Here is a 17,533-nt window from a genome sequence, read left to right on the forward strand (position 1 = left end):
TGGCTTTCATTAATATTATTAAGTTATTTTGGCTTATTTTGAGCCATCCGGAGATTGATTCATGCACGAAGGAATTTTTAGAGTATTGATTTGGCTTGTTTGAGGTAAGTATATTGACTATCTTTGTGTGGGGGAGTACGCCTAAGGATTTAGCATAAATTGTTGTTTGGGTTATGTGAAAAGCAACGTGTACATGAGGTGACGAGCGTGTACACGAGGCTATGTGTGGTTTATGACCAAAATTTGACCTGAGGTTGCTCTTATTGCCTTGTTTTAATTGGGAGATCTCTGTGCTACGCGTATTTACTTTGGATGATTATTTGAGTTTATTTTTCCATGCTAGAGATCATGTTTTAAGACTTTATTTCCTAAATTGGCCAGGTTGGGCGTTTGTGAGATTGTTTGTAAATTGAATTAACTAAATTCATGCTTATATATTGAACACCCATCATCATTTCTTTATTGATATGTATTTGCGCAATGCTGTTGACGGCCAATTTTGACCCTCCCTTTTAAAATTAATTTATTTGTACTTAATAATTCACAATGAATGTTTTGAAAGTATTTTCTATTAATAAATACTTATTTTTAGAAAATTAATTAAGTATTAGTTTTGAAATTAATAGCCTATTACTAGCATTATGTAATTACAAATATATTTACTATTTTAATAGTATTAAAATAATTTTTAAAATGCACGACATAGGCTTTATAACTAATTTAATGAATTACTTCTTAAATTTTGATTAATTAGATTACTATGTTAATATTTCAAAATTAGTGTTATAATTTAGAAAAAATAAATTATTTTATAAATAATTAATAACAATAACTATTGGTATATTTGATATTTATAATTTTAATACACTTTATTGGAAATAATTATGTTTATTTAAATTAATTTCAAAAGGGGTTAAACGGATAAAGGCTATAATTGCAATTCTTTAATTAACACAAATTGGCCGCCTTTTAAATTATTTCTAGCCCAATACCAAGTCCAATCCTGAATTGACCCAGTCCAAACACCCCATTCCCTTCCAACTTGGCAATCCATGACTTCCTATCCGAACCAATGAAATAACACCATGTCACATGTCTCCCTCACTCATAAAGAAAACACAACAGATCTGGACCGTTGAGCTATTTCATTAACGGTCCGCGTTTAATCTCCCTTTTCCTATTATTCTTTACTCAATTTAAGGTTTAATTCCGATCGTCCGATCAGAAAGATCCAACGGTCGTCTTTTTAGAGAATTAAACATTTTTAAAATCTTTATCTCCCTAAATATAAGGGTAACGGCCCAGATTCAGTCTCGCATTTTTAATTCAGAGACAACCCCAAACCCTACTCATTCCCTCTTTGACCGGCCGCCCTAATTTCCCTTTCCCTCTTTGTTCTCTTGTCTGCCCCATCACCATCAATCAACGGACCTTGCACAAATTAGTGCAAGGTCATGAGATTTAACTTCAAATCATCTCCTTTGTCTCTCATATCCATGATTCTCGTTGAACCTTTGCTTTTTTCATCTTGGAGATTCAAAATCCCCAAATCCGAAACCCTAGACCAAATAATGCAATGTCAAATCTTTGATATCTTGTTAAATCTATGGCATGCATGAACGTTTCTCAGGTCTATCATGATTATTCTTGGTCCAGAGTTCAAGTGGATCAACCTCTAGGCACTAAGTCTCTTACCCGATGGTTTTTGCCTTCAATGGTCAACTTCTCTCCTCTCATGTAAAAATCCTTACTGATTTCCCCTCTGTCTCACAGATATTTTTACTCGATCTTGCTTGCATCACTTGGTAATCGTCATTCTCCACTACTGAGTTTAAATCTGTAAAATCCTAAGGATTTAATGACCACTATAAATAGGGATTTCAATGCTCTCATATAACAAGACCTAAGAGCTAAGACCTAACACGAACATAAAAATAGCTCTAAGATTTCAAAGCTTAGGCTCCTTATTGATTTCTGGTTCTCTTTTGTTTCTGAGTTCTTTCACTGCTCAAAGTCTAAATCTTTGGTTCATGTACGGCTGAGTAAAAACCTTGTTTGGTTTGCTGCCCCAAAGGAGGTCGGTAAAACCTCAACCTTGTTCTTCTTTCCTTAGTTTAAATTCCTAAATATAGAATTGCTTTGCTATTTCTGTCAAATGATCTTATCAATGTGTTCATATTTGTTAGCTATTTTATGTGTTTGTTAATGATTGTTAAATAATCTCTGCCATTATGAACTTCTTTAAGTTATTAAATGCTAATATTGATATGCATATGATGATTTATGTACACCGTTAGCTTTGAAACAACCTGAGACTTCTTAATATTCTTAATAGCTAGTTTCAGAACTCTCTAATGCTCTACTAGCTCTTTTATGATAGTTATGCTAACTTGTCTTGAATATCACTTGCATTTCTTGATGGTTCATTCAACAACCCAGGCTCAAGTAGAGTATGATCCTATCCAGTGTTGAGAATCAGACTGTTACCATAGCACTAAGGTGTTAGCTTATGACCTCAGAACATGTTTTACTACTTTAATATGACCTCTGTGATTCTGTTATTTAATTGGTTAAACTCATGACTGTTTTATGCAAATCTGTCCTAATCTAGTCGAATCTTTGTATCACTTATATGTATGTTTCTGAGATTACCTTCTACTTAGTTTTAAGCCATAAATAAGGGATGAGATGTGTTTGAATTATGATGATACATTTATTCAGCTGGAACATTGCTGTTAAGTTCCATTATGTCTAAAACCCTATCCCAGAAGTGCTTAACATGTTCCTCCAATGTGATGATATCCATATCCTTTTCTTGAAGCCTACATGGTGATACTGCTAGTAACACTTCCAGGACATGTTTTCTGCTAAGTGGCCCTTTGTGTGTGCTTGTGACCTTGTATTCATTTGTGTCATTACATGTCTCTATTTGTCCTTCATGGCTACATACCTGCCCACACTGACTTGAAACCTCACTAATCTTCTTTAAATAAATTAGACTTAACTTGTTAACTTTAAGGAGACCCTTTGTTGCTACTACTTAATGTAACAAACTATTTTGTTCTCAGTGGGATTAGTTTGAAGTTAAAACTCTTAAAAGAAGTTAATATGTCATTAATTTTAATGTTACGAAAGGATGATGGTGTCAGATTATACTAAGTACTTTTAGGAGCCATAATTGGGTTTATGAACCTGTTAATATCCTTAAAAGTTCTAATTGCAGTTGGTTAATTTGTGATCATGTTAATCTTCCTAGAAGTACTATTCTAGGATAAAATCTGTGATCCCGTTAATGCTTCAGAAATTCTGATTGTAGTTTGGTATATGTGATAGTACCAGTGGAAGTTCTAATTATGGTTACTAGTTTAAACCTCTGTCGATACTTCTTGAATGTTCTATTTGAAGTTATCAATTTGTGCCTCTTAATTAAGGGTTATTAATCTGTATTTTTGAAGCTGCTAACTTGAATTTGTATTGCCACTCCTTAAAGAATATTAGTTGTAGTAATTAACCTATAGTGTTGTTAACATTCCTCAAGAATCTTAATTATAATTGTTAATCTGTCTTCTCCTGATTTCCTTTAGTAGCTAATTGAAGTTGTTGGTCTATATCTTTGTTGACCCCTTTTTAAGAGTTTCAATTGGAGCTGTTAACCTATGTGTGTACTAGAGAACAAGGACTAAGTTAAAACTTATCCTTGATTAGTTTAACTGAAGGCTGTTAAAGCATATATGCTATGTTCATAATTGTTACAGACTTGGACTATATGCCCTTCTGTCCTTAAAATATATGATCTCAAGTGTTTGCTTCTTTAACAGTAATGGGATAGTGTTCCTGCCTCTATGTGTGTTTAAAACTAATTTCTTTTGAACCTCCTTAGCATATTACTCATAGTGAACCATCCATTTAGCTGTGAAAAATGGTCATAACAATGTGAATAGGTTGTCTTGCATTTTGTAATATTCTTTTTTAGCCATCATGGGAAGGGTATTACTTATATGGTATGGTGTTGTTATGGTGATTGATTCACATTGAAAGTGCCTCATTAGCACTTAAACCTATGGGGATGTATGAGTCGTTAGTGATTAGGGGTATTTGGGAGTAGAGTTTAACCCTTGGTTAGGCTACTCTCCCTGGCACAAGCATTGCCCTGGGCCTTGAGACCCTTGAGAACTTTGAAGTGTTGGAGGATTCAAAGAGGGCTTTGACCTTGAGTGGTACTCTACCCTTAGCCTTTAATTTATTGACACTCATTATTCTCTTTGGGTTTACTGTTTAATGACAATGAAATATTTTCAATGTGGATCACTTGGTATACATAGCCACCACATTTGTATGACTTTCCTATTGTTTAAATACTGTTAATTATTTCTACTCGCAAGTTTCATGTATGGGCATGTATATAGTATTGTTTTCTAATGACCTTCTCATTTTCATGATATGTACAATTGTTGGGTCTGCTGGGTTCTTAAGGAACTCGGGCCCAAGTCCAGCGTCACTGCATTCTAAGAAGTTTGAAATCAGTTGTTACCCATTCTTGCTGTCTGTTGGGCCAGCGTCTTTGAGGCCCAAAAATCAGAGTCCATCCTTTCCCTTTACTCCTTTACTATTTACTGCTTCACTACTATATAGCTTTACTACTTCATTGCCTTTTGTTGCGTTCTTGTTGTTTTATCTCTCACATGTATACAACAATTATCATTTTGGATTGAATGCTTTTATTTTACATCTTAAATCATGTAAAAAACACTTAGGCAAGCCTTACAGAACATGGAATTAAAAGAAATTTAGTTAGTAGCTAATCCTCCATCGCTAATCATAAGTTGTTCACATCATTAATCTTTTATGTTTTTCTAACCCTTTCTTGAAGATTTTGAAGCCTAAAAATAACTTAGCAAAGACGGCAGTCCCTCTTTCAAAAGAAAACCCAGAAATGAACCGCAAGATTGACCTTCTAAAAGAAAACTGATTCTTTTTCGAAAAACTAAGGTGCTACCGCTGAACAAAGATTTTCACATGATTTCCTCAAGTCTCAGATTTAAGAAGCCAAAGTATATCTTAGGTTCACTTTCCTATATAATCTTCATCTTATTAGAGTAATATGAACATCCATTCTTAAAAAATAAAGTGTTTTATAACTTTACCCTCCCCCCCCCCCAAACACACACACACACACACATGTTTTATAAATACAAACATCATACACATATTTTTTAAAAACTCTTTCAAGCATATATATACCAACGTTATTTTCTAAGACTCCTCTATACACTCATATCCTTTTAAAATTACACACCCTCTTTGTGAATATTATGTCCTAATATATAGTAAGTCGTACCTCTTTAAATACTAGTTAAGCACAATACAAATAACTAATACTTTGAATCTAGTCTAAGTTCTATGGAGCTACCTCACGTAGATTTTAAGGGGTGCCTAACACCTTCCCCTTAGAAGAACAAGAACTCTTACCCACAATCTCACCAGTTAGCAGACCAATAAAGAATACGACTTTAGTAATTAAATAGGTACCCTATTATACCTTTAAATATTAGGTGGCGACTTTCTTTCGTCAACAATAGAGGACCCACAAGTTGAATCTTGTTTTGACTAGTGCAAAATAGGGTACAACAACCGCATTGGCAGATTATGAGTTTATGTGTTGGTGACAATTGTTGGCATGTCATGTTAGTATGATTGTGGCACATGTGAACTTGTTGGGCGGATTGTTTGGGTGTTGGCATGAAGTCTTTGTCGTGCAATTGTTATTGTTGATATTGCACACGTGGCGATATAAGGCGGGCTATATCGGGTTTGCACATGTGGCGATATAAGATGGTATGTTTCGTTAATACGTGTGTGGCGAAACAAGACGGGCATTTATTTTATTTTAGCACACGCCGTGAGATAAGGATGGTATCCTGATATTGTTGTATATGATGGATTTGAGGGTTATTCTTGCTGAGATTATGTGATGTTTTTTATGTCATCTGTGATATTATTGTTGTGATGGACGGAAGTAATATGTGGATCATTTACTCGTTTTCATTGGAACTTCATGTTGTATTTTCATAAACTATGGAATTTCATGCGTCATTCTATTTCATATGCCTTCTCTTCTATTTGATTATTTGTTGATATTATTTTCAACTTCATATTATATTGCCAGTTATTGATTTATCAAACAGGTTATTTGACTAGTGGGTATCATGACTTGAACCTCGTTACTACTTCACTGTGGTTAGTTTTGATACTTACTGGGTATCGATTGTGGTGTACTCATACAACACTTTTGCACATATTTTTGTGCAGATCCTCAAGTGGGTCCTAGCAGAGTTTTGGACTGATCTTGGAGGTCACATAGAGACTTAGGGTGAGCTGCTCTTCATGGATCTATTTTGCAATTCTCGAGTCACTATTCTATTATTATTCCTGTCTATTTGTATTTCAGACAGTTGGTTATATATTCAGACATATTCTCTGATTGAAGATGGTCATGTCATTATACTACCTAGTTTTGGGGTTGTGCGATGTCGGTCATGTTTAGGCCATGTTATGATTTATCTGATTTTGATATTGTTTTGGATTATTACTGTCTCTACTTATGCTATGTTAATATTAATTTAAGAAAAATGGATATCATTTTTTTTTTTGTGGAATGCGAGGTTGCTTGCTTAGCAGGTTTGGATAGGCACCATCACGAGCTTAAAGTGGGATTTGGGTCGTGAAAAGTTGGTATTAAAGCTCTAGGTTCATAGGTTCTACGAGACATAATCAAGTTTAGTAAAGTCTTGCGGGTTGGTACGAAGACGTCTGTGCTTATCTTCGTGAGGATACAGAACTATTAGGAAAAATTCACTTCTTTCATTATTTATCGTGCAGATTTATTAATTTCAAAGTTTGAGCCTTTGTCTTTCTATTCTCTCAGAGATGGTGAGGACACGCTCTACCGGATCGGATTACCAAACACCTTCGTCCCCTGCTAGAACTGCAATAGGCCGGGGCTAAGGTGGGGGTCTGAGAAAGGGCAACGTGTTAAAGCTAGAGCACCTGCCAGAGCAACACCTAAGGAGCCACCAGTAGCTCTTGTTGTGGAGCAGGCACTTGAAATGCATATTGCTATGCCTGGACTTAAGGAGACCTTGGCATACATTTTGAGCATGTTTGGGACTTTGGCCAAGGTAGGGTTGATTCCAATTGCACCATTTACTTAACATGTTAGGGGAGGAGCTCAGACTCTCGCCGCTCGTACACCAGAGTAGTCGACTCATGCTTATTAGACACGGGTGTTGTGCCGGTATAGCTAATAGTTGCAGTTCAGCCCAAGTTAGGGCCAAATGTGTCAGCCGAAAGGCAGAGGAGTTTGGAGAGATTTTGAAAGTTCCATCCTCCCCAGTACAGTAGAGGGGCTTCTAAGGATGCACATGATTTCTTGGATCAGTGTCGCCATATTCTACATATTATGGGTGCGATGGAGCCGAGCTGGGTCGACCTTATTACTTTTCAACTGATGGGGTTGGCAAAGATATGGTCGCAAACTTATAAGGCGAGCAATCCAGCTAGTGCAAAACTACTTACTTGGTCCTAGTTCTGTAATTATTTCTTGAGAGAGTTTATTCCATAGACCCGCAGGGATGAGTTGCACGTCGAGTTCGAGCAGTTGCGCCAGGGGAGTATGACTAGGGTCGAGTATAATATGAGATATATAGAGTTATCTCATCATGCATCTACTTTGGTTTCTACTATTAGAGAGAGAGTCCGTAAATTTATTGAGGGACACACCTACAGACTCATATATGGGATGGCATGGGAGTTGGGGACTAAGACTCCATTTCATCAGGTTGTGGAGATTGCCAAGAGGTTAGAGCGCATCCGTGGTCTAGATAGGGAGGACATGGAGGCTAAGAAGCCTTGTGGACCTAGAGGATCCATGGGTCCCTATTTTGGGAGTAGGGCGCGTCATGGTAGAGGTTTTGTCGGTCGACTAGTTCTGTTTGCACTTCAGGTTTCATGTGGTGCTTTAGTTATCCATGGGTCCCAGAGCACTCATACCGGGTAGTAATATTTCACTACACCTTCGGCATAGAGCTCTTACAGTGGTTACTCTAGTCGTCCCGGACAGTTCCAACAGACAGGCCAGCAGAGAGGTTGCTTTGAGTGAGGAGATACTAGGCATATGGTGAGAGATTGTCCCAGACTCCGAGCAGGTTTACCTCAACAGGGTACTTAGGCTATGGTTCCCGCTCCAGTTTCTACTCCACCTACATAGCAAGCTAGAGGTAGAGGACAAGCGGGTAGAGGGCGTCCTAGAGAGGGGAGCCAGGCCTGTTGTTATGCTTTCACTAGTCCGACTAAGGCAGTTTCATTATTTGTTCTCATTACAGGTATTATTCTGGTCTGTCATAGAGATGCATCATTTTTACTTGATTTGGGTTCTACTTATTCGTATGTGTCATCCTATTTTGCTTCATATTTTGATATGTCTCATGATTCTTAGGATGCTCCTATTTATGTGTCCACACCCGTTGGGTATTCTATTGTGGTGGACCTTTCTATCATTCTTGTTTGGTCACTATTGGGGGCTATGAGACTAGGGTTGATCTTTTATTGCTTCATATGGTAGATTTTGATGTGATTTTGGGAATGGATTTATTGTCACCATATCACGCTATTCTTGATTGTCACACTAAGACATGACGTTGGCTATGGCGGGGTTGCCGAGGTTGGAGTGGAGAGGTTCCTTGGGTCATGTTCCTAGTAGAGTGGTGTCTTTTCTGAAGGCTCAGCGGATAGTTGAGAAGGGAAGTTTTGCATACTTAGCCTTTGTGAGGGATGTTAGTGCTAAAACTCCTACTATTGAGTCAGTTCTGGTAGTGAGCGAGTTTCCAGATGTGTTTCCAGCAGACCTACCGGGCATGCCACCCGATAGGGATATTGATTTTGGTATTTACTTGGTTTCGGGCACTCAGCCCATATCTATTCCACCATACAACATGGCTCCATCTGAGTTGAAAGAATTTAAAGAACAACTTCAGGAATTACTTGATAATGATTTCATCAGGCCTAGTGTGCCATCTTGGGGTGCACCGGTACTATTTGTGAAGAAGAAAGATGGTTCTGTGAGGATGTACATTGACAACAAGCAGTTTAACAAGGTTACTATCAAGAACAAGTATCCACTACCCCGTATAGATGATTTATTTGATCATCTTCAGGGTGCTAGGGTATTCTCGAAGATTGACTTGAGATCGAGGTACCATCATTTGAAGATTAGGGCTTCAGATATTCCTAAGATGGCTTTAAGGAGACATTATGGCCATTATGAATTCTTGGTGATGTCTTTTGGGCTGACCAATATCCCAGTAGCTTTCATCCGCTTGATGAATTCAGCCTTATCTAGATTACTTCGTCATCGTCTTCATTTATGATATATTGGTGTATTCTCGCAGCCAGGAGGAGAATGAGCAGCACTTGAGGACCGTGCTCCAGACTTTAAGGAGAAGAAGCAATATGCTAAATTCCCCAAGTGTGAGTTTTGGTTAGACTCGGTGTCATTCTTGGTTCATGTGGTGTCTAGTAAGAGGATTAAGGTGGATCTGAAGAAGATTGAGGCAGTTTAGAGTTGGCCCATACCTTCTACTGCTACTAAGATTCGTGGATTCGAAGAAAATTGAGGCAGTTTAGAGTTGGCCCTTACCTTCTACTGCTACTAAGATTCATAGTTTCCTTGGGTTGGTTGGATATTATCGCCACTTCATGAAGGGTTTCTGATATATTGTAGCTCCCTTTACCAGATTGTGCCCCATTTAGGTGGTCTCTGAGTGCGAGGAGAGCTTTCAGAAGCTCAAGACTGCTTTGACTACAGCTCTGATTTTGGTTTTGGCTTCAACATCGGGATCATATACAGTCTATTGTGATGCTTCATAGGTTGGAATTTGTTGTGTATTGATTTAGGATGATAGGGTAATTGTTGATGCTTCGCGACAGTTTAAGCCCCATGAGAAGAGCTACCCAGTGCATGATTTTTAGTTAGCAGCCATTGGTCACGCGCTTAAGATTTGGAGGCACTATATTTATGGTGTATCTTGCAAGGTGTTCACGTATTACAAGAGTCTTCAGCATCTATTCAAGCAAAAGGTCTTAAACTTTAGGAAACAGATGTGGTTAGAGCTATTAAAGGACTATGATATCACCATTCTTTATCATTCCGGGAAAGTCAATGTGGTGGCTGACGCTTTGAGTAGGAAGGCGGAGAACATGGGGAGTCTTGCTTTTATCCCAACTGGGGGGAGACCATTAGCTTAGGATGTTCTGGCTTTGGCCAACAGGTTTGTATGGTTATATATTTTGGAGCCTAGATGGTGTCTTGCTTGCACTATATCACGTCCTTCTTTGAGCGCATCAAGGCATGTCAATATGATGATCCCCACTTGATTGTCCTTAAGGACACGGTGCAGCACAGTGATGCCAAGGAAGTGACTATTGGTGATGATGGGGTATTAAGGCTTCAGGGCCAGATTTGTGTGCCTAATATGGATGGGTTGCGAGATTTGATTCTTGAGGAGGCCCATAGTTCGTGGTATTCCATTCATCCGGGTGCCGCAAAAATGTACCATGATTTGAAGCAGCTCTACTGATGGATAATAATGACGAAAGATATTGTTGAGTATGTGGTACGGTGTTTAAACTGTCAGCAGGTTAAGTATGAGTATCAGAGACCTTGTGGTTTGCTTCAGAGGCTAGATATTACGTAGTAGAAGTGGGAGTGTATCACTATGGATTTTGTAGTTGAGTTGCCACAGACCTTGAGAAGATTTGATGCGGTGTGAATCATTGTGGACAGACTGACCAAGTCTGCACACTTCATTCCAGCTATGACTACCTACTCTTTAGAGCAGCTGGCTCAAACTTATCTTAGAGAGCTTGTTCGCCTTCATGGTATACCTGTGTCTATTATCTCGGATCGAGGCACTCAGTTTATATCGCATTTTTAGAGAGCAGTGCAGCGTGAGTTGGGCACATAGGTCGAGCTGAGTACGTATTTTATCCCTAGACAGACGGGCAGTCCAAGCATACTATTCAAATCTTGGAGGACATGTTACGAGCTTGTGTCATTGATTTCGGGGGTCAATGGGATTAGTTTCTAATGTTAGACGAGTTTGTCTACAATAGCAGCTATCAGTCGATCCAGATGGCTCCTTATGATGCATTATATAGGAGTCTATGTCATTCTCCGGTTGGTTGTTTTGAGCTTGGGGAGGCTAGGTTATTGGGCACTAATTTGGTTCGTGATGCTTTGGAGAAGGTGAAATTGATTCAGGGGCGGCTTCGTACAACGCAGTCTAGGCAGAAGAGTTATGCAGATAGGAAGGCTCGTGATGTGGCATTTACGGTGGGTGAGAGATTTCTACTCAGATTTTCACCCATGAAGGATGTGATGAGGTTCGGGAAGAAGGGCAAGTTGAGCCCTCGATATATTGGTCCATTTGAGGTTTTGGAGAGGGTTGGTGAGATGGCTTACAGGCTTGCTTTGCCACCCATCTTATTGGGAGTTCATCTAGTATTTCATGTTTCCATGTTCAAAAAGTACCAGGAGGATCCGTTACATTTATTAAATTTTAGCTCGTGTAGTTGGACAAGGATTTAACTTATGATCAGGAGCTAATGGCCATTTTGGATATGCAGGTTCGCAAGCTGAGGTCAAAATATATTGCATCGGTGAAGGTTCATTGAAGGGTCAACCGGTCGAGGAGGCGACATAGGAAATTGAGCATGATATGCAGAGCAGATATCATCACCTTTTTGGCACTTCATGCATGATTCTAAACTCGTTCGAGGATGAATTTTCGTTTAAGGAGGGGAGAATGTAACTGTATTAGTGGAAAAATATATATGACACATAGATTAATGATATGTTGACAGGTGGCATTTCAATAAGAGCAATAAAGAGGAATGATGACGCGTGGGTAAAACACACACGAAATTGTTTACAAAGATACCGTATCTGAAATTCGGGAAAGAAGAGATAGGCACGGGATACATGAAGACTACAAAAGAGGAAGATTCATTGATGGCTGCGAATATGAAAAAGGAATCACCATAATCCCTAATTATACGTGATTGTCTAATATCTATTATTACCATAACCGTTAAGAATAATTTTAGTAACGGGCAATTAATGTAGTTAATGTTAGTAACGGGCAGGAATTAAGTGGGGAAAGCAGTTACATATTGTATCCTTATATAAACTCCCCTTGCCATATTTTGTACGACCATCAAGGAATTCACAAATATATGCAATCAGTCTTTTATTCTTATTTCTCTAGTTGATTGAAGATTCTTACTCTCATTTCTTGGAAGGAAGCTACAATAATCAATAAGATTTCTTTTCATTTACTCATTAAATATTTAGTTTCTAATATTTTTTATTCTCTTATATTTAGAAAAGTGAAGTAAAATTAGTTATTAGAGACTCGATTTATTTCAATATTTACTTTGACCACAAAAACTATTTTTTGGTAAAACAAATTGGTTTCATTACCAGGAAACTAATAATCTTTTCACTTTCCATATTTTATCTTTAGCAACAAATTGAAGAAAGTTATGTCTACGACTAATGAAATCGTTAGGGTGGGTGAAGAAGAACAAGTAAGGAAACAAGGTGGAACTCCACCATACCATACACCCACGGCTACTCAACAGCGTTCACGGGAAAATTTATCTGAAAGATCTGCTAATCGTAATGCTGGCCAGTAAATTGACGAACCAACAAATGAGCAAGATGATTTGAAGCAGTTTATAGCCCAACAAATTGGTGAAGCCCTACGTGCATTTTCATGTGGATTGCCAAGTGTAGTGCATGCTCCACCACCAGTGAATACAACTGTGGAAAATCCTCATTCAGGGCTAGAAAACTCTGGAAGTGGTGAAATGCAAAATATTTCTGGAGCTAGAGGATTAGGTACACCAAATAATGCTAGTTTACAAAATTTGGTACTAACCTTACAGAAGCAGCTCAAGGAACAAAATGAGCGGATAGAGCAGATACCAGGAGTACCACCTTTGACTAAAGGAGTGGATATTGACAAATATTCTCAATAGCCTTGGAAGTCGAGTGCAGCACCATTGCCTATTTTCAAGAAGTTCAAGATGCTCGATATCTCAAAATATGATGGGACTACAGACCCACGGGATCATGTTACCGCATTTACTACATGATTCAAGGGCAACAATTTAATCAAGCAGGAAATCGAATTAGTATTGGTGAAAACATTTGGTAAATCCCTCACAAGCGGAGCATTAACTTGGTATTCACTCTTACCTGAAAATTCTTTTGATTCTTTTGTTGAGCTTGCAGATTCATTTATAAAAGCACATTCAGGAGCTCAAAAGGTAGAAAAGAGAATGGAAGATATATTCAAGGTAAAATAAGAGAATACGGAATTACTCAGGGAATTCGTAGATCGATTCCAACAGGAGAGAATGATGTTATCACGCGCACATGATAATTGGGCGGCTATAGCATTCGCAAGTAATTTGAATGAGAAAAGCTCACAAGCCGCGAGAAGATTAAAAGAAAGCATGTTAGAGTTTCCTGCAACTACTTGGAATGATTTTTATAATGGGTACAACACAAAGTTGTGGATAAAAGAAGATACGTTGTCCAAGCCGAAGTCAGAGGAAAGGTTCGGATCTTGATCTTCAAAAACAATAATGAGGTCTAGAAAAAATAGGTACGAACCTTACATGGGACCCACAGGATGAGATTCTAGATTAAAACAAGAACAGGCACGGTGTGATCAAAGATCGAGGCAAAAGGAAGTGAGTTCTTTCTCCCGATTCAATAAGGAACGGGATACAGCAAGAAACAACAATCAAAATCCCCGATCAACAATAGGAGATTATAATTTCAACATTAGAACATCCGAGTTGGTAGCTGTGCTAAGAGGAATGGGTGATAAGGTACGATGGCCGAAGGAGATGGGGACGGATCCCAGCAAAAGAAGCCAGGAATTCTGGTGTGAATTCCATAACAATCATAGTCATAAAATAGTAGATTGCAGACTCCTACAACGAGAGATTGAATATCTACTAAAAAAAGTTACCTCACTGATCTGTTTAGTGAAAAAGGAAAACAGTCTTATATGAAAAATAGGCAAGAATTGCCAAAACCCCCATCGCCAAAGAGAATGGTAAATATTATAACCGGGGGTGAAGAGGTCAACGGGGTAATATACACGGCAGCAAAAAAGACATCCAAGATCTCAGTTACCCATGGGAAGAGGATTCGTCAAGTCGTGGAGGGAGACAACATAACGTTTGACGATGAAGATACGGATGGCTTGATTATCCCTCATAATGATGCACTGGTAATATCTTTACTTGTTCATGATACTAATGTCAAGCGAGTTTTGATGGACCCAGGCAGCTCTGTGAATATCATACTTCTAAGAGTGGTGAATGAGATGCAAGCGACTGGACATATCATACCCAAGGATTGTTCGTTATCTAGGTTTGATAATTCAAGTGTTGTAACAAAAGGTGAAATTATTTTAGCAACATTCGCAGAGGGTGTCATCAAAGATATTAAGTTTCAACTAGTGGATGCAAACATGGCCTATAATATAATTTTAGGAAGGTCGTGGATTCATGACATGGATGCAATGCCGTCAACCTTGCATTAGGTAATCAAATTTCCATCATAGTGGGGAGTTTGTTAGATTAGGGGAGATCAGCAGACGGCACGAAAAATCAACACAGTTACAATAGCAAGTGGAGCACTCAAAGATAGGGACGAGAAATAGCAATTACATAATTCGACTGAGAAGAATTTACTTTATACTGATGTTGGGCATATTTCGATATGTGTTGATGTTACTTTACCCATATTTTAACCGCTTTTTGATGCTATTTGATTCTTAAAATGCCCAACATGGTTTAATTATTGGTTTTATGACTAATTGAGTTGAGTGTAATGAATTAGGGTGTTTGGAGTGCAAAAATATGAAGAAAAGGTGCTCTAGGTAGGGGAAGAGGAAAAAAAGCCACGACAAAGCTGGGGAACCACGGAATTCATCTTGAGTTCTTATTTTTCCTTCTTTTATTGATTCTTATGCACTCTTGTGAATTATTTGATGATTGTATGAACATGAGTGGCTAAGAACCCTATTATTCTAGGGTCATGAGCGATACATGAATGTTGATGTTTGAAGTTTAATTTGACAAAGTAGATTTTATCATATTGGCTTATTTATTTAATTCTGTTTTTAATTAATTTGCTGAGTAACTAACAGTGAATTACTATCTACGAATCTAGAATTCCAACTTTCGAGTTCAACTCTAGATTCGTAGATAGTAATTCATTGTTAGCTACTCAGCAAATTAATTAAAAATAGAATTAAATAAACAACCCAATATGATAAAATCTACTTTGTCAAATTAAACTTCAAACATCAACATTCATGTATCGCTCATGACCCTAGAATAATAAGTTTCTTAGCCACTCATGTTCATGCAATCATCAAATAATTCACAAGAGTGCATAAGAATCAATAAAAGAAGGAAAAATAAGAACTCAAGATGAATTCCGTGGTTCCCCAGCTTTGTCGTGGCTTTTTTTCCTCTTCCCCTACCTAGAGCACCTTTTCTTCATATTTTTGCACTCTAAACACCCTAATTCATCACACACAACTCAATTAGTCATAAAACCAATAATTAAACCATGTTGGGCATTTTAAGGATCAAATAGCATCAAAAAGCGGTTAAAACATGGGTAAAGTAACATCAACACATATCGAAATATGCCCAACATCACCACCCCACACTTAAACCTTTGTTCGTCCTCGAACAAACCATCACTATAGTAGACGAAACAAAATTAAGCTCTTTTCATTCAAAGCATACTACACCTATGACCATGGTCATTTGCCACAATTAGGCTCTAGAATATGCATCATATGCACTTCCCTTTACTTGTGTCATTCTTTTAAAAATATTCAAACAAAGACAACATGCTCACAACAATCCTAACCTCAAAAACCGACTCAATGTCACAATGTACTCATGGCTTGAACACCCAATATCATAGAGAAGTCTAATAACGTTACCTATCCCTCGTGAAATCATGTGCCCTCACAACAAGAACAAGAGAGCGAGTTCAATCCACACATTCGAATCTCATGATCAAATATATTTTAATGACTCACATATATCAAAGAAAATCGCTCACTCTCACAGAGAAGTCACATGCATGCAATTGGTACCATAGGCCTGCCCTTAATGTAGATCTCTACTAATGTAAGCTCGCTCGATCTAAAATCAATTAGGACTTTTTCATGGTTGTAATGTGGGATAAGGGAAGGGTAAGATATATTTTAGGAATAGTGACTCAACCTCCTAAGCACTTTAACACATCATCAAATAACTTAAGCGCAAATTCTTCAACACCACTTTAATTTCACAAATAATATCACCCCCAACAATATTTCCTCTTTCTTTAAGCACTACTTTAATTCATACCCACTAGCAAGAACAAGACAATAATTTATTCATTTATATTTTTCTTTCTTCTTTTTTTCCAGATTTTTCTCTTCTTCTTTTTTTTCTTTTTCAATTTTCGCTAGTGGTGTATTATTTTACAAAAAAAGTGAACCCTTCTTTATTTCATTGGTTCCACTCAAAAGCCACCCCACACTTAGTCCCTTCTTACTTCTTTTAGTGCTTATTTCATAATTAAAGTGCTTTAAGAGGTAAAAGGATCAAAACAATGTCAATTAATAATAAAAAGGGTATAGGCTTGTAATGTGGGTACCAAATAAAGTCAATAGGCTCAAAATTGTTAACTAGGGACAGATTTTATTTGTAATAAGCAATAAGCTCAAAAATATCAAAGAAAGCCTAAAATCATTTTTCAAACCGAGCATCACCTCAAATTTCGCTTCAACTCACATACCGGGCAAGTTCTAGACACAAGTACAATACATGGACTACACAAAAACCTCATCACACATGGCACATGACTCACTAAGGACGATCACATTCCGACTCTCAAGCAATGCAAGTATTCACGGAGCCACGAGATATTAAGCATTAAGCGCAAAGTGAACACGAGTCAGGAAAATGAGAAATAGTCGTCACAAAACATGCTATCTAATATATAAAGGCATCAAGATTAACATAACAATATAGGGGAGATACTACACATGCCAAAGCATAAGTATGTTACTATGAAACAAGTCAAGGACGCTTAGGTTCATCATTCTTCCTCCTTTTATTTCCTAAATTCCTAATCTATTCTTAAAAAAAACTATTACTGCCTAGTTCAAAATACATCCCATGGAGAAGAACCGAGGCACAAAGAAAAATCACAGGAGATTATTATTACCTAAAAAAAATTTACTAACTACTTTTCTGCTTTTCTTTAGTTTTCTGTCAATCTTCTAATACTAACACTAATTTCAAAAATCAAATGAAAATCTTTTTGTGTTTTTCTAAGGAACTTAATCCCTCGAGAGAACTGTCCAGATAGTCCGTCATC

At 37.6% G+C, this 17,533-nt stretch overlaps 2 protein-coding genes across 2 annotated transcripts; both read left to right on the forward strand.

Annotated features, from left to right (window-relative positions):
- The first annotated feature begins 8,990 nt into the window (after positions 1–8,990).
- On the forward strand, positions 8,991–10,302 carry LOC138909937 (uncharacterized). Its single transcript, XM_070201153.1, has 3 exons — positions 8,991–9,334; positions 9,447–9,525; positions 10,027–10,302. Exons 1-3 carry the CDS (start codon positions 8,991–8,993, stop codon positions 10,300–10,302), a joined length of 699 nt encoding a protein of 232 aa, XP_070057254.1.
- Positions 10,303–14,186: 3,884 nt separating this feature from the next.
- Positions 14,187–14,681, forward strand: LOC104110444 (uncharacterized). Its single transcript, XM_009619948.1, has one exon. The coding sequence runs from the start codon at positions 14,187–14,189 to the stop codon at positions 14,679–14,681; it is 495 nt and encodes a 164-aa protein (XP_009618243.1).
- Positions 14,682–17,533: the final 2,852 nt, after the last annotated feature.

This window comes from Nicotiana tomentosiformis, chromosome 4 (assembly GCF_000390325.3).
Source record: "Nicotiana tomentosiformis chromosome 4, ASM39032v3, whole genome shotgun sequence".
NCBI classification, from domain to species: Eukaryota; Viridiplantae; Streptophyta; class Magnoliopsida; order Solanales; family Solanaceae; genus Nicotiana; species Nicotiana tomentosiformis.